The sequence below is a fragment of the Nicotiana tomentosiformis genome, chromosome 12 (assembly GCF_000390325.3).
Source record: "Nicotiana tomentosiformis chromosome 12, ASM39032v3, whole genome shotgun sequence".
In the NCBI taxonomy this organism is placed as follows: Eukaryota; Viridiplantae; Streptophyta; class Magnoliopsida; order Solanales; family Solanaceae; genus Nicotiana; species Nicotiana tomentosiformis.
Genome location: NC_090823.1, coordinates 110,462,390 through 110,483,645, shown reverse-complemented (window position 1 = coordinate 110,483,645; position 21,256 = coordinate 110,462,390). Strand labels below are relative to the sequence as shown.

The window sequence follows — 21,256 nt, the reverse complement described above, 5'->3', positions numbered from 1 at the left end:
GAAAATTTCCTAGTGCAAATTGGGGCAGAAAAATTTCGTTCGTTTGTTTGTTTTGGTGTCTAAGTAGGTTTTACCTTGAGGCACATGGTTCGAGATGGCCAAAAGAAGAAGTCTCAATTCAGAATAAAAGAAAAGAAAAAATAGGTGAATCCAAAATGCAAAAGCAGTTGAAAAAATGTGGAATGCTCAAGACATGACGGAAGCCACGAGCATTGGAGTCCCGTTTTGATTAGAAGAAGCTATAGAACAATGAACTAGCACCTACAGCTAGCGAGCATCAAGGTTTAGTCAAGACTCAAGATCAAGTTTCAGAAAACTCATATATAGGAATCTTGTAACTCATAGTTGATAGGTTTGTTTAGTTTTTTTTTTATAATAGCAGGATCGCGAACCGGAGCCTCGACGGAACCTCACTCGACTCCTCAACTCATCATTCCACCATTCTCCTTGAACTACACGTGACCTGATTCCCCTATAACTCGGGATATGTAGGCAGTCCAAAATCAGGGCTCGGTTACACCCTATCTTTTATTTCTTTTCCTTTTGAATAACGGTTTGGTCAAAAATTAGTCACATGGCTCACCTAATCTTTGCCTGAATACTCTTCATGTTTCCAAGCAAAGAGTGGCAGTTGTGAGCACCTAATTTTTGACTATATTTAAATTTTTACCACCTTCTACAATGTAAATATTTTTAAAAATTTAATATATATATTTTTAGCTTTGTTATATTTTTTTAATATAGAGTAAGAATTAAAAATAATTTAAAAGGTCAAATTATTATTATTAGTAATATTTTTATATTTATATCTTTATTTTAAAATAAAATAAATTTTAAAAAACGAAAAATAAATATATATTTTTAAATTTTTGGATGGGAATAAAATAATAGAAAAATTAAAAGTATGGAATAAAAAATTAAAAGTAAAAGTAGGTGGAAATTATTATTTTTAAAAGTAAAAGAATGTGGAAAATAAAAAAAACAAAAGTAAAATAAATATGAAATTAAAAAATAAAAGTAAAGGTAGCTGAAATTTTTAAAAAAAAGTAAAAGAAAGTGAAAATTTAAAAAAAGAAAAGTAAAATAAGTGAAAATTAAAAAAAGAAAAGTAAAATAAGTGGAAAATAAAAAAAATAAAGTAAAAAAAGTGAAAAATTAAAAAATAAAAGTAAAGGAAAGTGAGGAATTATTTTATTTTTAAAAAGAAGAAAAATGGGAAGTGGGAATTCTTTTTAATTAATAAATAATAAAATAAAATAAAATAAAATCTAAAATAATTCCGAATTTTTTTCCTATAAATAGAAGAGAAATGTGAGGAGAAAAGAGGAAAAAGAGGAAGGAAAAAATAGAGGAGAGAATTGAGAGAAAACAAAAAAAAAAATTCTGCGCTAAGTGAATTTCTACTCTATTCATTATTTCTTTCGAAAATTCAAGCAATTCATCACCCTGTTTAAGACCCAAAAATGCCTCAAATTCAAGCCCAAAAACACATTGTGAAGCTTCATTGATAGTCACCTCTCTCACGGCAAAAACCAGCAGCCTCACGAGGTACAGTCGAGTTTCGGTCCAGGCTCGAATTTTAGAAGGTTCATCGCTAGATTTTCTGCTCATCTGCCGATTTGCCCTTGATTTGGTGTATTTGCTCGACTCAGAATTGTTTTGCATTAATCAAGTTCTGAAGTAAATTTTTTGCTTATGAATCTCGTGACTATTTCAATAAACAGGGAAATATAGATGGCAAATGGGACGGTGCGAGTGCGGGACGGTGCGGGTTTAAGGTAATACGGGGCAGTGCGGGTTTTAAAGTTATGTGATATGGGGCGGGTTGAAGCAATATTTTTTGAAACTGATGTGGGGCGGGGTGGGACGTGGGTCTATACGGGTTTAAACAAATTTTCTTGGTTGATCTATTTGATATTCTGCAAATTATCTACTAAGTGCTAACCGTTTCCACTTTTGCGTTGCTAGAATCACCATTAACATTCCACGATTTTTTTGTGTATAAATAAATATAATCTATTTGTAAAATATTTATAATATTAATTTGAAAAGTTAGAGAGGAACATGATTAGAGTCCATGTAAGTTTTTATTAAACTTGACTTGGAATCGACTAATACCAAATAGTTTTCTACTGAATTTCTTTTTATATTACTTTTTTTTTTTGGGTTTGTCTCGAGTGAAACAAAATTAATATGTAAGGGTAACAAAATGGAAAATAAGGACGAATGTCCTTTTTTTTCTCGTTTTTGCACACATTTTTCAAGTATTCCCCTTTTTGTTCCTTTGGGTATTATATTGGCGTCGGAATTTCCCAAGTTTAGTCCACAGAAAATTTTTGGTAAAGGAGATGGCTTAAACTCAAATGACGATATGTCCAAAGAGAGGACTATTTTGTCTTCAGAGATCCAAAGCTAATCATGTCCGTTTATTTGCTTTAAAAGAGAACATATATGGACCGTCCATTTGAGTAAAAGAATGAAATAGAGTATAAGAAATCTAGAAGCTTCTTTTACCGTATATAGTGTGTAGGTAAAATGTGTACATATTAATTCTTATATATTCTTTCTTAGGATTCTTTTAGGTAGTTACACATAGACAAATAGTGATAGGACACTTGTACCGAGCATAACAGATTTTTATTCCTTTTGCTTTGTATAAATACTTGTACACAGTTGAATGAAATACACAGCAAAAAGTTCTCCATTATAATTTTTTATTTCTGTTATGGTATCAGAGCAAAAGGTCTAGATCCTATCTTCTTGCTCAAGTTTTCTCTTGGACTTCTTCAATGGCAGTCACTGACGATCCCCCTGTTACACTGCCTGCTGGAAGTCCTTCCACAATCCAATCCCCTCAAATCACTATCACAAATGATAACTCTCATCCCTTTTACCTTCATCCTTCAGATTCACCTGGAATGATTCTTGTCAATTCCATCTTTGATGGAAAGGGATATGGAGGATGGCGTAGAGCAGTCCTCATAGCTCTCTCAGCTAAAAATAAGGTTGGCTTCATAGATGCGACGATCATAGAGCCACATGCAGATTCTCCCTCTTTTAAGGCATAGAGTCGATGCAATGATATGGTAATATCATGGTTGTTGAACTCTCTTTCAAAGCAGATTGCTGAGAGTGTCCTTTATTATAAGACTGCTAAAGAAATCTGGAAGGAATTGGAAGATAGATTTGGTCAAAGCAATGGAGCTTTGCTTTATCAGCTGCAGAAGGAACTTAGCGATTTAGTTCAGGGAAGTTCTGATATTGCTGGGTATTACACAAAGTTTAAGAAAATTTGGGATGATTTGGACAGTTTTGATGCATGTACTCACTGTAGTTATGAGTGCTCTTGTAGAGGAAAGAGCAGATCTCTAAGATCTCAGCATGATGGAAGGCTTATTCAGTTCCTGATGGGGCTGAACGATGCTTATTCAGAAGTGAAAAGCAATATTCTCATGACCACACCTCTTCTTAGCTTCAATCATGCTTACTCACTCTTGATCCAGGAAGAGAAACAGAAAGAAATCCAGATTGCACATCATCCTCTTGACTCTGCTTTCTTGGCCACAAAACAACTATATGGAGGTCAGAAGTATGCTCAAGCAGATAAGAGAGAAAATTTTGAGGAAAAGAGAAACACAGTGGTATGTTCTTATTGTAAGAAGCCTGGACATTCAATTGAGAAATGCTACAGAATCATTGGGTTTTCTGCAGATTTTAAATTTACCAAGAACAAAAGGTCTCAAGGATGTGTTCAGGGATATGCAGCAGCCACATCAGATCCTAATTCTGCTCAGTCAATCTATGGTTTGGAGAAAGGACTCACTCAAGAGCAGTATCACAATCTATGTTGGGTACTTCAACAAGCTAAGTTTACACCACAAGGAAACATCAGCTCAGAAGTGAATGTGACTGCAAACTGTGCTGGTATACCTAAACACTCTTTTTTCAAAAATAGCTAACACGGTTATTTGGATCTTAGACTCAGGAGCATCTGAATACATGACATGTGATCTTAATCTTCTATTCAATATTAGAACCTTAGTCAAGCCAGTCTTTGTTAATCTTCCTAACTCACAAAGGGTTAGGGTCACTCAGGCAGGAAATGTACAAGTTCTTCCTGATCTCACTCTGATTAATGTTCTTTTTGTTCCTACTTTTAACTATAACCTTGTATCAGTTCACAAACTTTGTCAGCATGTTAATTGTCTACTTATTTTTTACTCTATTGGTGTAATTTTACAGGCCCCTTCAATGAAGAGGCCAGAGGTTCTTGGTAAGGAGAAACAAGAGATTTATCTACTTCACACCATCAAGCCTAGTAGCAGTTTGGTTGATTCCAAGAAGGACTACTGTCCAGTTTTTTCAGCTTCAAAGAAGGACTATTGTCCATCTTCTTCTAAGTGTATTAGGAAGAGTACTGAGTCTTTAGTTTCAGTTTCGTGTTGTTCTACACTTTCAAATGATGTAAGCCTATGGCACTTGAGGTTAGGGAATTTGCCTTATTATAATATGAGAAATATTTCTTCTATTTCTTATTCTACTTCAGCTAATTTGATCAATCATTGTGAGATATGTGCCAAATCTAGACAAGTAAAGTTACCTTTCCAATCTAGTACTATATCAACTAAGAAAATCTTTGAATTAATTCACATTGACACTTGGGGACCCTATAAAGAACTCACTCATGATGGTTTTAGGTATTTTCTCATAATTGTTGATGACTTTAGTATGGGGACTTGGACTTATCTACTTAGTGCTAAGTCAAATACATTTACTCTTTTAAAATAATTTCTTGTCATAGTGGAAAAACAATTTAGGAAGAAGGTCAAAATCATAAGATCAGATAATGCCTGGGAACTTGGGAGTGGACTAGAAAGTTCAGCTTTTCTTTCTTCTCAAGGGATAATACATCAAACTACTTGTGTTTACACCCCACAATAAAATGGAATAGTTGAAAGAAAACACAAGCACCTTTTGGAAACATGCAGGGCATTTTTGTTCTAGTCTAAATTTCCTATTTCTTTCTAGGGAGAATGCTTATTAACTGCTACCCATCTCATTAATAGATTTCTTTCTAAGGTTCTTAATCTAAAATCTCCTTATGAAGTCTTATTTAGTGTAGCACCCTCCTATCACTCACTCAGAATTTTTGGTTGCCTTGTCTATGCCTGCACACTAACTCCTCACAGATCAAAGCTTGATCCAAGATCTGTACTATGTGTATTTGTAGGGTATCCAGTCTGAAAGAAAGGATACAAGCTCCTAAACCTGCCGACCATGAAGATTTTTGTTTCTAGGGATGTCAAGTTCCATAAAACCATCTTCCCATTCATTTCTGTTAAAGGGAATCAAAATATTTTCCCTTCTTCATCAACACAACCTACTGATTGTGTCTATAGGGAGCTTTCATCAAATTCTGATACCCAGACTGTTTCCTCCTCAGTTCCTATTGCTTCTTCTCCCATGATTCATTCCACTTCTCCTTCTAATTCTTCTCTTTCCTCTTCTTCTCATATCCTACATTCACCCTCTCTTAGTCCTATTCCTATTCCCCACTCTCATATTTCACCTCCATCACCTGAACTTAGGAGGTCTAGCAGACCACACATTACCCTACCATATCTTTCTGATTATATTTGCAACTCAGTGTTTTTAACAGACCTTACTGCTTCTTGTTTTGCCACTTCTATATAGCCCACTATATTGTCTTTCTCTGCTTTGTCTCAAACAAATCAGTCTTTCCTTAAAACTATTTTCATATACCTCAGAACCTACTTCCTATTCCCAAGCAGTTCTACACCCAGGATGGCAAGAGGCTATGGCCAAAGAATTTGAGGCTTTGGAAGCAAATAAGACATGTGAAGTTCTTCTTTTGCCTGTCGGAAAGAAAGCACTACCATGTAAATGGGTATATAAAGTGAAATATAGGTCTGATGGCTCTTTGGAGAGATACAAAACACGTTTGGTGATTAGAGAAGATATTCAACGGGAAGAGATAGATTTCAATGAGACTTTTTCCCAGTTGTCAAGATGATAACCATCAGATGTCTTCTTGCTATTGCAGTTAAGAAGAACTGGGAAGTATTTCAATTGGATGTAAATAACGCCTTCTTGCATGGGGATTTGCAAGAAGAAGTCTTTATGAAATTTCCAGCGGGGATGCAGTCCCCTTCACCCAATCATGTCTGCCTTTTAAAGAAGTCTCTCTATGGTTTGCGGCAAGCTCAAGGCAGTGGTATGCCAGGCTTACGGCAGCTTTGAATTTTAAAGGGTATTCTCATTCACTCAACGACTACTCTTTATTTTTTAAGAAATCAGAAGGGAAAGTTACTGTTATTGTCATCTATGTTGATGACATTCTAATAACAAGAGATGATTTATTAGAGCAACACCGTTTGAAAGAGTTTCTTGATTGTGAATTTAAGATCAAAGACCACGGGCAAGCACATTATTTCTTAGGCATGGAAATTATTCGTGAAGAAAAAGGTTTTATTTTGACTCAAAAGAGATTTACCTCAGAACTCTTGACTGAATTTGGGGTTCTTGACCTCAAGGATACTACATCGCCCATTGATCCCACTCAAAGACTCAGCCTTCACACTGGAGATTTGATTCCAGACCCAACTTTTTATCGCCGACTTCTAGAAAAATTGAATTTCCTCACTCACACGCGGCCTGACTTGTCCTTCGCCGTGCAACATTTGAGTCAATTTATGCAGTCTCCACGCCAACCTCACTTGGACACAGCTTTTCATTGTCTGCGTTATCTTCTCTCAAATCCTGCAATGGGTCTTTTGCTCAACCCTAATCCCTCGCTTCGCCTTCTTGCTTTCTGTGACTCCGACTGGGGACGATGTCCTGATTCTCGTCGTTCTATTAGTGGCTTCTACATTAGCCTTGGGAGTTCGCCAGTATCCTGGAAATCAAAGAAACAACCTTTAGTTTCTTTGTCCTCTGCTGAAGCAGAGTATAGATCCATGAGACGAGTGGTCGCAGAGGTAACCTGGTTAGTTCGATTGCTCGAAGATATGTCTATTTCGCCCTCTCTGCCGGTTCAGCTCCATTCCGATAGCCAAGCAGCGATTCATATCGCAAAAAATCCAGTATTCCACGAACGTACGAAAGCACGTGGAGCTTGATTGCCATTTTGTTCGCCAACAATTTCAGGCGGGAATCATTTCCTTAACCTTTGTCCCTTCCCATCAACAGGTTGCCGATATCTTCACCAAACCCTTGTCCGGTCCGATTCACCACTCTATCATCGACAAGTTGGGTGTAACTTCGCCCCTCTCCAACTTGAAGGGGGGTATTGGTCGGAATTTCCCAAGTTTAGTCCACAGAAAATTTTTGGTAAAGGAGATGACTTAAACTCAAATGACGATATGTCCAAAGACAGGACCATTTTGTCTTCAGAGATCCAAAGCTAATCATGTCCGTTTATTTTCTTTAAAAGAGAACATATCTGGGCCGTCCATTTGAGTAAAAGAATGAAATAGATTATTAGAAATTCAGAAGCTTCTTTTATCGTGTGTATTGTGTAGTTAAAATATGTACATATTAATTCCTCTATATTCTTTCTTAGGATTCTTTTAGGTAGTTATACATAGACAAATAGTGATAGGACACCTGTACCTAGCATAACAGATTTTTATTCATTTTGCTTTGTATAAATACTTATACACAGTTGAATTAAATACACAGCAAAAAGTTCTCCATTACAATTTTTCGTTTCTGTTATATTAGCACTCTATTTGGTTCTTAGCAAAAAAAAAATAAAAAATTACCCCATAAATTTCACAATTTAATATCATAACTCAAAAATAAATAATTAAAAAATATATAATTTAAAAGTAATCACTGTGCATGCTAAAGAAATTACTTCGTATATAGATAATAATATGTGCGAGTAGCCTAACTGAAAAGTTTTAAATTAGTTGGAGGAATATATTTTATGGTGACTTTTTTCCATGATTTAGGAATATTATTGGATCGTCAAAGAAAAAGATGTAATATCAGAATTACTACTCATTAAAAATGAAAAATAATTCTTTTTTGTTATGCGGGGACGGGGCGGGTTGAAAACAGTAGATTTTGCTATGTGGTGCGGGTTGGGGCGGGTTGAAATATTTGCGGGTTAAGATTAAACCCGCCCCGCCCCATTGCCATATCTAGGGAAATGGTCAAATTCAGACCAATAACTGGGTTGAACAGGTCCACTAAAGGATGGATCTGAATCGGCCCAACAGTCACTAAATTATCCAGGAATCTTTACATAAACAACCACTCGGATTCACTATTTAATTTTCATAGCCGGTATATATGAATTATATATTAATTATATACGATTATAATATGTTATATATTTTTCGGCTATTTTTAGTTTAAACATCGGGTGGACAGCTATTTGGGTTAATGCTTCCTTTTTTTTTGAATTCTCGATATTCACTGCTTAATCTTATTAACTCAAAATGGGAGATTTTATTCATATGTATTTTGATTTGGTGACTTGATTTTTACTAACTAGGCAATGTTAATAACCAGTGATGCTTTATCAAAATTAATTATCACAAAATTAACGTGAGCCTTCTTTCAAGAAAATTCATAAAAGTAACAAGACTTTCATTTATTCATGACCCATTATACATTTAGTAAACATTCTAAAGGCAATATCATAGATAATCCAAAGATACGTTAAACAACAAACAAATAAATTAAATCACTGAACAATTAATGTTTGTTGGGACTCTGTAAGGAATCAAAATTAATAGGATTTATTTATTCTAAGATTAATCCAATCAACACTTGGGCATATCTGGAGGTGGAGGCAGAAGTTTCTCATTCAAGCTTTTTCCATCCTTAACAATAAATGCCATATCCATTCCCCAGCTTATGTGACGCTCGAAATGGCAGTGCATAAACCACACACCTGATCAAGCAATTAAAAGAAAGATATATTAGAAAAAGAAATGTCTAAGTACGACACCATGTGAAATTGGCAGTAAAGATTTTTTTTTGGTTTCTCATCGGTATATGTATTGGAGCCCGATTATATTCGGATTCGTGCCATGTTAGAGCCCCATTCGGGGGAAGAGCTTCCTACCAAGGATTTGATTTAACGTTTGGCAGTAAAGATTTGGTTTAACGTGTATATGTACTGATTGTGTGAAAATTATTGCAGGTAACTCAAAATAAAATATTGATTTGTAACAAAAAAAATTGGTAATAATTCTATTATAATGTACACAAATTTCCTTATAACTTAATTCTTCTTTTCAATCTCAACAACTTGAATACTTAAATGGCTTATATCATACTTACCATTAAGCAAAACCATTTTTTATGCATGTTCAAATTGTAATAGAGCAATAATACACCAAAATAGGCACACACAGACACCAAAATAAAATCATTACATTTGTGAACTTGAATATAACTCCTAAATAATTCTTATTCTATTTTATATGGCACTCTTTCCTTATTAATTAACCTGTTGCAAAAGAATGACAATTTTTTTTATTTGGACCATTTAACTTTAATTTTTTTTATTTTATCATTAATGACATGCCCTTTTACGACCATATAAATATCATGTATCCATAAGTTCAATCAAATAATGCCACATAAATTGTAGGAGATATGTAATAATGACAACAACTATGATATAAAAAATGTGATTCATACCAGGATTATCAGCTTTGAATCTGATGGCTGCCCATCCATTTCTTGGAATAGCAAAAGTGTTCTGAAGAGGAGGATCAACAACATTATAATTCAAAGGGTCCTTCTCCTTATCAAAATTTCCAAAACCAAATCCCACCACATAAAAACTGTATCCATGCAAATGAATGGGATGATCAACTCCACCCAATAGATTAGTTCCCTGCAAAACAATCTCCACCGTTGATCCATATTCAAGAACATGCACTTCTGTTTTCCTATCAGCTCTTTGAAATTCCACAGGTAATGAATCCCCTGTGTAGTTGAATTTCAAAGGTGGAACACTAGGAAATTTATCTCCATAAATCCCATTAATCTCCTTATAATAAGCTTCTAGTATGTCAATTTGAGGCATAACAAAACTTATATTATTCACACTAGCTGCAAATTTATCTCCATTTGGTCCAAGGCACGACTCATTAGCACATGGCAATGTGTTAACCGAAAATGTAAATAGCAAATTTTTTGTAACGTTCAATGGCACGTTCATTGGATGTTCCTTATTAGCCAAAAATCGAAATCTCCCCGTGAAATTAACAAATGCATTCGTATCGTTGTAATTAGGGAGATTATTCGGGAGAGATAATGGCGAAGACGGGGTGTAATTTCCCCGATACTGGAGGATGGCGGTGGTGGTTGTGTTATCGTATCCAATTCCAGGATTGCTATTGTAAGCTCTTGAAGCCATGTAATAATGGTTGAGGGATTGATTTGCTTCAAGTAATAAATCAATGGTCTGTCCAGGGGAAATTATGATATAATCTGTTTTGAATGGCTTTAAATAGGCAGCATCTGATCCTACAACTGTGATTTGATGATTTGCCACAGAGAAGAACATTTGATTGTTCATTACAGCGTTCACCATTCGAAGCAAATAAGTCTTGCCATAATCCACTGTTAGCTTGTATGTACCTGTTAAATAAGAAGATAAATAGTTCATAAGTAATTCACAATAAAGTATATCCCTTGTTTACTTCAAATATTCATTATCCTATTTTATGTGATAGAAAACGGATTTTTCTATAACCACTATATTCAACAAGTATTTGGGATAATCTAGTTGTTAAGAACAATGCAATAAGTTTTCTACCGTATAAAATAAGGATTTAAATATGTGTTACTGTCTTATTTAACATGTTCTAGTAGGTTGTCTATCTTATTTCCCAAGTAATTAGTTCCCCTGATCCTGAGTGGACTTGGGATATTTTGTACGTCAGGTTGCCTTTTTTTTTTTAATCTATGATTAGTTTTTTAAGTGATCTGATAGTGTAAAATCTAATAAGGATTAACCAAAATAGTTGTCCGCCCCAAAATTAAAAATAGCCGATTGATATATAATGCATGTATAATATGTGTATATTTATGTATATCGGGTAGAAAAAGTAAATAGTGAATTCAGCTAACAATTTGTGTAAAGATTTACTGTCAATGTATAGAAGTTAAATTCATAAATAAAAACAAGTAAAGGAAGGAAAGAGTTTTGGACCATTTCTTGAGCAAGGATATGAATCCCCTGGTTGACCATTTATAAGGTAAGCATCTGAAATATTTGCATCTCCTCCACTTGCAAGAAACTCATCAACCACCTTTTGTACATCACTCTTCCACCACTCCCCTGCATTTCACACACCATATACAATAATTCATCAAAATGAAAACAAAAATAAAACAAGAAAACGGATAGAATACAAGTGAACATACCTAATATTATGGGTATTTCAGCATCAGGTTTAGGGAAAGGATATTTGGTTTTATTTGCAGGACGGATCACAAGAGCACCATTCACTGTGGCTCGTGACCAATCGCTATGAGCGTGCCACCACAGTGTGCCCTCCTCATCTGAAAGCTTAATCTTTTGGCTGAAGTTTGTTCCTGGTCGAATCGGGCATTGAGTAATAAATTCAGGACCATCTGACCAAGGATATCTTGGTTGTTTCACACCATGCCTGCAATATATATATACTCCTATTAAGTCATTCTCTTATTTTGTATGATGAGGTGGTTATATAATTCAATATGTTACACATTTTAGCGAAAGATACTTGCCAATGAATGGTTATATTATGGCTTCCTTGGTTATAGACATCAACAACAAGCGTATCGCCTGTATTGGCATAAAGAACTGGCCCTGGGAATTGTCCATTGACAGTTAATATGTTCTTTGTGCTGCAAAGCCTAGTGTATGGAGCTTCTTTCACCTGCATTCATGGCCAAACATAAAGTCTTACCTTCATAAGCAATATATACTTATTTATTTTAAGAGTTAAATTATATATATGCATCGATGTACGAAATTCTTACACTTCTTTATGTAGCAGGTAAAAGTTTTTTTGGGCACATCAAGTGGCTTCCTCTAGCTTAGAAAAAATGTTAACTCTATAGGAATATGACTTTAGGGAGAGAAAAATAGGACAAAAGGTGGCCTTGTCCATGAAAATATTATGATATGTGAAGTACTAAATGCAATTTGACATATTAAAATTCTCGGAACTCCACATTTTTATGCAACATTCCATAAAGATATTCACAACAAAGTCTATTTTTTAATCAATAACAAATAATAATATTTTACCCTATTATAATATTTTTGCAAAGAGTGTTCAGTTGATCACCCTTGACCATACATAACTTCGCCTCGTAACCAAGAGTCCTTTCATATATAAAAAAGGAAGAGCTGCTAATACTAATTGAAAATGAAAATATCATAAGAAGAATGTTAAGATGAAACTTACGACAAATTGATGCCGGTGAACAAAAGCTTGACTAAGTAAAAGGCCAGAAAAGTAGAGTACTCCTACAAATTGAAGGATGAAAACCTTCATTATAAACCTCATTTTTCCAAGATAAACCATCAATAGTTTCTTAAAATCACTGTTTTTTTTGCTATATATAGAAGTTTCTTATTATTCTTGAATGAAGTTATGGCAAGAAGATCAACGTTTTTATAAGGTAAGATTGCAAGAATAAGAATGTCGTAGCAAACATTAACACAACTATCATTACCATTTAACGTATAAAACATATAAACTGCATCTTATTTCTTTGTATGCTTTGATTTTTCAACCTTTTGAATATGATCAGTAGCGGACCCAGGATTTTGTGTAAGCGGGTTCAATCTTAGAAGTATATAAATTTAGTGGTAAAATAGTCGTTGTCAAGTGGATTCAAATAAAATATTTATGCAAAATTTATACAACTTTAATCTTAATTTATACATATACACAATATTATTTTTTTGTAAAGCGGATTCAGTTGAACCCGCTAGCCAACACTTGGGTCCGCCACTGAATATGAACACCCTTTGTTAAATTAACTCGATTCTATCAAGAACGTCATACATTTCTATTCTTAGTCTCTTCTTTCAGTGGCTTAAATTTAGAAAAGTAAACACATAAAAAGTTAAATAGCCAAATAATATTACCACGACAATAGTAATTCTTGATTTGGATGCTCAACTTTTCTTTTACATTTATTTTCTTCCGCTTTGTCCCTTTGTTTCCTGATTTTCCCCCGTTATGATAAGATGTCTAGAAGAAAAAAGTGTTTGATCTTGACTTAGAGGTGCAACTAGCTAGGATTTGAATTCTAAATTCTAGAATAGAGATACTAGGCGTAGGTGTCAGTAACTAGTTCTGAATTTAATTTTTGAACATATTTAATAGATTTCTTAATACAAACACGCACATGATTTGAGCTAAAGCTACTATTGAGTTCAACCGAACTCATAGCTGCCCCTCTGCTTCCTCTCCGAACAAGTACCATGTAATACTAGAAAGATCAAAAATTAAATATTTGACACTATATATCCCTCTTTCATTATATAGATCATCAACGACCAAGAAAAATAACATTTCTTTTATCAACGGAAGACATGATGGTCATTCCGCATGAGTCGCGTCAATGCATAACATAAATAAATAAGTGCATGACATGTGTTATATATATATGTGTGTGTGTGTTTACCCTCAAAATCGGATAATAATTGAATTTATAAATGGTCTTAAGGATACACGGATTAACTTGATACAAAGTGATAAATTAAGTTGCAATTGAAATAAACAATCATAAAGTAAATTCAAACCACACGAATTAGACAGTTTCAATCTCAGAAGGCCATCCACCCTCGAGCCAGATGCACCTTGATCGATATCACAATACAGAAGAACAAGAGCTTAAAGAGAAAAATAATAATGCAATGCTTTGGAATGTGTGTTATAATCCCTTAAATAAATCATTAGACCCCCTTTATATAGTAGATGAGTCTTACTTTAGGTACAATTCTATAAAAGGTAAAAAATCTCTTGATTTGTCGATTGCCAGTTCCTCATTGATACGTGCCGAGATTTTCGCCGAAATATCCGACCGGTCACGGATATTTCGGTCTTCTGTTATGCTAACAATGTTTCTTCGAGCTCGTTCGGGGCTAGGATCGATTTCGGTATCACGAGCTCGATATTCTCGAAGGCGGGTGTTCTAACCTCGGGTTCTAGCCCGGTGAGACTTGGAGTCAATCTTCAGTCCTTTATTGCCATGTTCCAAACCTGACCTACCATGTCGTAGGCGAGCTCGCTTTCGACCGTATACAGATAGTCCCCTCATTTTTCGGAGGGTCGTAGACGACGAGAACGACATGAGCTTCCGGTTCTTACTTCAATATCCCGCGACAGAAACGACAAAATAAATAAAACGTCTCGTCAGTCGAGTCTTAATGGAATTAAATGCATGTCAGCCATCGGCCGGCCATTACTGGATATGAACCGCCACTGAAGTACTATAAATGCCTCTTCTTTTGTTCATTCCAACTTTACGTCCAAACCTTCTACCCTCGTACCTTTAAAATTTCAATACTTTCTAGCAGTTATACATTGGTTATTTGAGATCCTCTACAAGAAACTTGTTCGTTTCCATCTCAAGACATTAAGTGTACTCCTTTAACTTCTTTTTTTCCTCAATTTTCCTCCAATTTCAAAGAAATGGCGAAGACTTCAAAAATTGTTTCCCAAAAGAAACTCATTCTACCTCGCGGCCGGTTACCGAGGAGACCGTTTCGCATACTGCTATCGAGGAACCAGTACCGGAACCCCCATTAAAAATGTTCGTCCCTAGAGGATGCTCGGTAACTGCCGATTTCAAGGTTGAAAAACCTTCCCCCGTACAAGATCGATGTGAGGAGGTCTCGAGATACATATGCTTAATCAGTTAAGAAGTCCTCCTTACTATAAAAAAAGATTACAATTGGGTTGACAAGCACGCGGTGGTTCCCGGACCCGACGAAGGCATCACTACCCACGTCGAGGGATACTTAAGTGTTTACACTTATCCCTTTACACTGGGCCCATTGGATCTGGTCATCATTGACTTCTGCAAAAGATATTAGGTATGCCTCGGTCAAATTCACCCCTAATTCTGGAGGATTGTGATCCTTCTTCGGTTCTTCGTGAGCAAGATCGATGGATGCTCGTTCACCGTCGACCACATCATGCGCCTATATAGTCCTCGAATCTTTCGGGGGAGGGGGGGACTAATCAAGCTCTCGTGTCGGGCTAGTAAAACCTCGTTCTCGAGTATTGATAAAGATCAGGATCGAGGCTGGCTAGGTTGTTTCGTCTGAGTGAGGACCTCAGAATTGATCCCAGCCAAGCACTTGCCTTTCCCCGAGAAGTGTAGTATATCACGTAAGTAAAATTTCGTTTTCAAATCTTATTTTACGCTTTTTTCCTTTCTTCTTATCGGTACTTTGTGGTGGTGCACCTGTTGCTTGGGTCCCGAATGCAGTCCCTCGACTCAAGGAGTGGGTCGAGGGCATCGTGTTACAAAGGCCATATTCTGAGCGATCATGGCACAAACTTTCGAAGGGCCGTTGTGAGGCCCGTTCTCATGGTGAGATTCCTTTTTCGAGTAAGTAATATTTAATATATGATGGACCGCATCTCATCACAACCCGAGGGGTAAGGGGCCTCCGAACAGGAGAGAGGCGAGGTAGATTTGCAACAAGTTAGGGAGGCCAACAAGGAGGTCATGGCCGAAGCTTCTCGGGATGTGGGCAATGCCCCAAAGGAAGCACATGGTGTGATGGATATCACTGAGTCGTCCTCATTCACCGAGTCCATGTATAACGAGGCTCAGGCGGTGAAGGAATGTCCCAACTATATTATAGCCCCGTTTTCCCCATTTCAACTTCTTTTTGTGTTATTCAGCTATATTATGTTATATCGGGTTAGTTAGTTCGGGTCCGGAAGGAACTCGGAGTGAATTGAGACACTTAGTCTCTTAAGTAGAAACTTAAGTTGGAAAAATTAACCGGATATAAACCTATGTGTAAACGATCTCGGATTTGAATTCTGATGGTTCCTTTAGCTCCGTTAGGTGATTTTTGACTTAGGAGTGCGTCCGGAATATGATTTGGAGGTCCGTGGTAGAATTAGGCTTGAATTGGTGAAATTGGAAATTTAATGATTTCAGTCGGTAGTGAAAAATTTGATATCGGGGTCGGAATGGAATTCTGGAAGTTGGAGTAGGTTCGTAGTGTCATTTTTGACGTGTGTGCAAAATTTGAGGTCATTCGGACGTGGTTTGGTTGGTTTTGGCATCGGTTGCCGAATTTGGAAATTTAGAAGTTCTTAGGCTTGAATCCGACGGTAATTTGATGATTTGATGTTGTTTTGAGTGATTCGAAGGTTCGACTAAGTTGGTATGTTGATATATGACTTGTTGGTATTTTTGGTTGAGGTCCCGAGGGCCTCGGGGTGATTCCGGGTGGTTAACGGATTTGTTGAAGTTGGAAATTGCAGCTGGAGCTGCTGCTTCTGCTATTTTCGCGCCTGCGGAAGAAAGGTTCGCAGGTGCGAGGCCGCTGGTGCGCGTGGGGAGTGCGCAGGTGCGGGAGATGCTGGGCCAAGGCTGGGAATGCAGGTGCGAAGAATTGGCCGTATCTGCGAGCCCGCAGGTGCGAGGCTTTGAGCGCAGATGCGGAGATGAGAAGTTTGGACTGGTTTCGCAGATGCGCACCTAGGACCACAGATGCGAGTCCGCAGGTGCGAGGAAGGGGTCCGTAGGTGCGGAATCTGGGTGATTAAGTGAGTTGCGCAGGTGCGGCTTCTTATACCGCAGGTGTGGTCGCGTGGGTGCGAGAAAATGGCCGCAGGTGCGAAAAACCTAGGCAGAAATCATAAATAGAACCCTTCGCGAATTTTGGTCATTCTTCACAATTTCAACTCGGTTTTTGGAGCTTTTGGGAGAGGTTTGAAGAGGGAATCAAGGGGATTTCATTGAGGTAAGTTACTTGAGCCCTAATACTTGTATTAATGGTGATTTTTCATTGTTTTAATCATGGTAATTTGTGGAAATGAGGGGTTAGGGCTTGGAATTTTTGGAGAATAATTTAAGGATTTGAAGGACCAAACGATGTCGGATTTTGATGAATTTGGTATGGTTAGACTCGTGAGTGAATGAGATTTCTAGTTTTGTAAATTTTGTTAGATTTTGAGACGTGGGCCCGGGGGCGGGATTTGAGCCAATTTTGGGTTTTGGTCTAATTTTGTAGTTTTTCTTATGGAATTCATTCCATTAGCGCGTATTGATGGTATTGTACTGATTGTGAATAGATTCAGAGCATTTGGAGGCCGAGTCCAGAGGCAAGATCGTTGCGGGTTAGATATTTGACCGGCTTGAGGTAAGTAACGATTGTAAATCTGGTCCTGAGGGTATGAAACCCCGGATTTCGTATCATTCTACTATTTTTAGTGACGCACATGCTAGGTGACGGGCGTGTGGGCGTGCACTGTTGGGGAATTGTAACTTGGTCCATCCCGTAGCAACTGTAAAGTTGCATACTTTGTTGAAACCATTTGATACTTATATGTTTTAGAAAGCATTTCTGTAAATTGGGCTGAATGCCATGTTTGGGCCTTGCGCCAATGCTGTTTGGACCCTTAGGGGATATTTCTTACCATCCTCTCATTGTTTTTGATTAAAAATCTATACTAAGTCATGTTTATACTTGTTTACCCCATAACTCAGTTTTATGACTCTATTTTGATGCATATAAATATTTTGGGCCAAATTTCCTGTTTTACTGAAATGCCCGAGAGGCTTGAGATACTTATGACTGAGTGAGGCCGAGGGGCTGATTTGTGAGGATGAGTGTGGATCGGGGCTGCCCGCCTGCAACATACTTTATTATTATCGCACGTGAGTTGTTCGTGCAGATTATAGCGCTTGGGGTGAAGGAGCCCCTCAGGAGTCTGTACATACCCCTAGTGAGCGCAGGTACCTACTGAGTGCGAGTGCCGAGTGCCGAGTGCTGAGTGACTGGGAGGCATGAGTGATTGTGAGGTATGCCCGAGTGGTAAGAGTGATTGTGAGGTATGCCCGAGTGGCACGAGTGACTGTGAGGTTTGCCCGAGGGGATGTATATGAGTGATGTTTTGTCCGAGGGGCTGTTTATGATTTCATCATTTTTGCTCACTTTTGCATTGAGCCTTCGTTTGAAAAACTGTTGGAAAAGTATCTTTAAATGATTTTTATTGGAACTGGGTTTAAACGAGATGTTTGATTCAAATTCTGATTTTAAAAGCATGTGGTATTTTACTGAGATTTCCTGATATGAACGTTATATGCTTTATTGCTCGTCACTACTGCTCAGTCTTTATTTATTGTTGTTACTTACTGAGTTGGCGTACTCACGTTACTCCCTGCACCTTGTGTGCAGATTCAGGTATAGCTGGACACGGTAGCGGTTATTGAGTGTTCTGGTTGCAGATTTTCTTGGAGATAGGAAGGTAGATGTTTGGCGATCGCAACCCCTGCTCTTCTCCCTCTTATCTTCCTCTAGTTGTATTTAGCTATTTCCAGATTGAGTTAGCCTTGATATTGCTAGATAGATTGTAGCAGATGCTCATGACTAGTGACACCCCGATGTCGGGCTTTTCTTTTCCGCACTTCTATTTTTCTTTGATTTGAACTCTTTTAATGGAGGTTTTATGTCAAATAACCTTAAAATTATCTTTAAATTGAAATCTCGGTTGTTTTGGAAATGAGTCGGCTTGCCTAGTTCCACGATAGGCGCCATCACGACAGGGGTTAGTTTTGGGTTGTGACAGATTGGTATCAGAGCCTAGTTTACATAGGTCTCACGAGTCATGAGCGGGCTTAGTAGAGTCTTGCGGATCGGTACGGAGATGTGTGTACTTATCCTCGAGAAGCTGCAGAACCTTTAGGAAACTCCACATTCTTGAATTCTTGTCGTACGAATCTGTTGATTCTAGTAACTAAACATATGTTGTTTCATTCTCTCACAGATGGTGAGGACTCGTACTACCGGTCAGGAGGGCCAGCCACCAGTACCATTAGCTAGGGCCGCGAGAGGTCGAGGCTGCGGTAGAGGCCGTGGTAGGGGCAGAGGTGCAGCCCGTGCAGCAGTCGGGGCAGTACCTACAGATCCACCGGTTGTTCCAGATCAGGACCAAGTTCTAGTTGTTGATGCACCAGCTCAGGCACCACCTGTGCTTATTGTGATTCCAGGCCTTCAGGAGGCCCTAGCTCAGATTCTGACAGCGTGTACTGGCCTTGCTTAGGCGGTCTCTATTTCGACGGCCGCAACCACTTCTCAGGCCAGGGAAGGCACTCAGACTCCCGTCTCTCACACACCCGAGCAGGTTATTCAGGGACTTCAGACACCGGAGGCACCACCAGCCCAGCCGGTTGTTGTTGCTCAGGATTATGTGGTTCCTGCTATGCCTGAGGATGATCGACGTAGGTTGGAGAGGTTTGGGAGACTTCAGACACCACCTTTCAGTGGTACAGAGAGAGAGGATGCTCAGGACTTTTTGGACAGGTATCAGAGGATACTCCGTACTGCTAGTATTTTGGAGACTTGTGGGGTCTCATTCACTACCTTTCAGTTTTCTGGGGCGCACTCAGATGGTGGGAGACTTATGAGAGGCGTAGGCCTGTTGGCGCAGCACCCCTTACTTGGCAACAGTTCTCCGTGGTCTTTTTGGTAAAGTTCGTGCCTCGATCCTGCAGAGAGGAGATGCATAGACAGTTTAAGCGGCTCTGCCAGGGTGATATGTCTGTGACGCAGTATGAGATGCAGTTCTCCGAGTTGGCCCGTCATACTATCTGGTTGGTTCCCATGGACAGAGAGAGGATCATGAGGTTTATTGTTGGCCTCACTTATCAACTACAGTTGCTCATGACCAGGGAGCAAGTTTCGGGTGCTACCTTTGATGAGGTTGTCGACATTGCTCGGCATGTTGAGATGGTTCGCGGTCAGGAGAGGGCTGAGAGGGAGGCCAAGAGGCCTCGTGGTCAGGGTGGATTCATCGGTGCTCCTTTTGGGGGTCAGTTCTAACACAGTAGATGTCGTCATTTCAGACAGGCTCAGTCAGCTCGGCCATTTCATCGGGTTGCATCATTTGGCCATGGTTCTCACAGTTCTCATCAGGGCCACTTATCACTTAGTGCCCTTCCAGTTCATAGTTCGTCCCGTGCTCCACCTATTCAGGGCTCTTCTATGCCAGGTTTTTCTACCAGTCATCCCGGTGCTAGGGTTTCCCTTCAGTTTCCGCCGCCAGCACCAGGGAGTTGTTTTGAGTGTGGGGAGATGGGGCATATATGGAGGAAGTGTCCTCGTCGTCATGGAGGTCTATCTCAGCAGAGGAGTCAGCCTCTGACTACAGCACCAGTTACCTCACGACCCGCCTAGTCAGCTTGGGGTGGAGGTCAATCAGCTAGGGGTCGCCCTAGAGGGGGAGGCAGATTAGGGGGTGGTCAGGCCCGTTTCTATGCTCTCCCTGCCAGACCAGATGCTATTGCTTCAGATGCTGTGATTACAGGTATTGTCTCAGTTTTCCACAGAGATGCCTCCGTATTATTTGACCCTGGTTCCACATATTCATATGTTTCCTTGTATTTCGCCCATTTTCTGGATATGCCCCGTAAGTCCTTAGTTTCATCTGTACATGCATCTACTCCTATGGGCGATACTATTATTGTGGACCGCGTATATCGGTTATGTGTTGTGACTATTGGGGGTCTGGAGACCCGAGTGAATCTATTGTTGCTCAGTATGGTTGACTTTGATGTGATATTGGGTATGGATTGGTTATCTCCATATCATGCTGTTCTAGATTGTCACGCTAAGAAGGTGACGTTGGCTATGCCGGGAATTTCGAGGGTTGAGTGGAGCAGTTCTGTAGATTATGTACCAAGTAGGGTGATTTCATATTTGAAGGCTCAGCACATGGTTGAGAAGGGTTGCCTATCTTATTTGGCTTTTGTGAGGGATGTTAGTGCTGATACTCCTGTCATATATTCTGTTCCGGTAGTACGTGATTTTCCAGATGTATTTCCTGCAGACCTACCGGGCATGCCTCCTGACAGGGATATTGACTTTGGTATTGATTTGGTGCCGGGCACTCAGCCCATTTCTATTCCACCGTATCGTATGGCACCGACGGAGTTGAAGGAATTGAAAGAACAGCTTCAGGAACTCCTCGATAAGGGGTTTATTCGGCCTAGTGTGTCACCTTGTAGT

At 38.6% G+C, this 21,256-nt stretch overlaps 2 protein-coding genes and 1 long non-coding RNA gene across 4 annotated transcripts; 1 reads left to right on the top strand and 2 right to left on the bottom strand.

Moving 5' to 3' along the window:
* The first annotated feature begins 3,083 nt into the window (after positions 1–3,083).
* LOC138903517 (uncharacterized) lies at positions 3,084–4,341 on the top strand. Its single transcript, XM_070191773.1, has 2 exons — positions 3,084–3,924; positions 4,243–4,341. Exons 1-2 carry the CDS (start codon positions 3,084–3,086, stop codon positions 4,275–4,277), a joined length of 876 nt encoding a protein of 291 aa, XP_070047874.1. The 3' UTR covers positions 4,278–4,341.
* LOC138903519 (uncharacterized) lies at positions 3,138–7,308 on the bottom strand. 2 transcript variants are annotated; one of them, XR_011412703.1, is made up of 3 exons: positions 7,004–7,308; positions 6,515–6,916; positions 3,138–3,556 (listed from the first exon to the last, which is right to left on the bottom strand). It is a non-coding gene; the product is annotated as an uncharacterized lncRNA (long non-coding RNA). The 2 variants fall into 2 exon arrangements; XR_011412704.1 differs by having other exon boundaries at positions 3,138–3,552.
* Positions 7,309–8,602: 1,294 nt separating this feature from the next.
* Positions 8,603–12,626, bottom strand: LOC104085987 (laccase-14-like). The gene is made up of 6 exons (XM_009590120.3): positions 12,450–12,626; positions 11,764–11,915; positions 11,419–11,663; positions 11,204–11,332; positions 9,682–10,629; positions 8,603–8,926 (listed from the first exon to the last, which is right to left on the bottom strand). Exons 1-6 carry the CDS (start codon positions 12,567–12,569, stop codon positions 8,796–8,798), a joined length of 1,725 nt encoding a protein of 574 aa, XP_009588415.1. The 5' UTR covers positions 12,570–12,626; the 3' UTR covers positions 8,603–8,795.
* Positions 12,627–21,256: the final 8,630 nt, after the last annotated feature.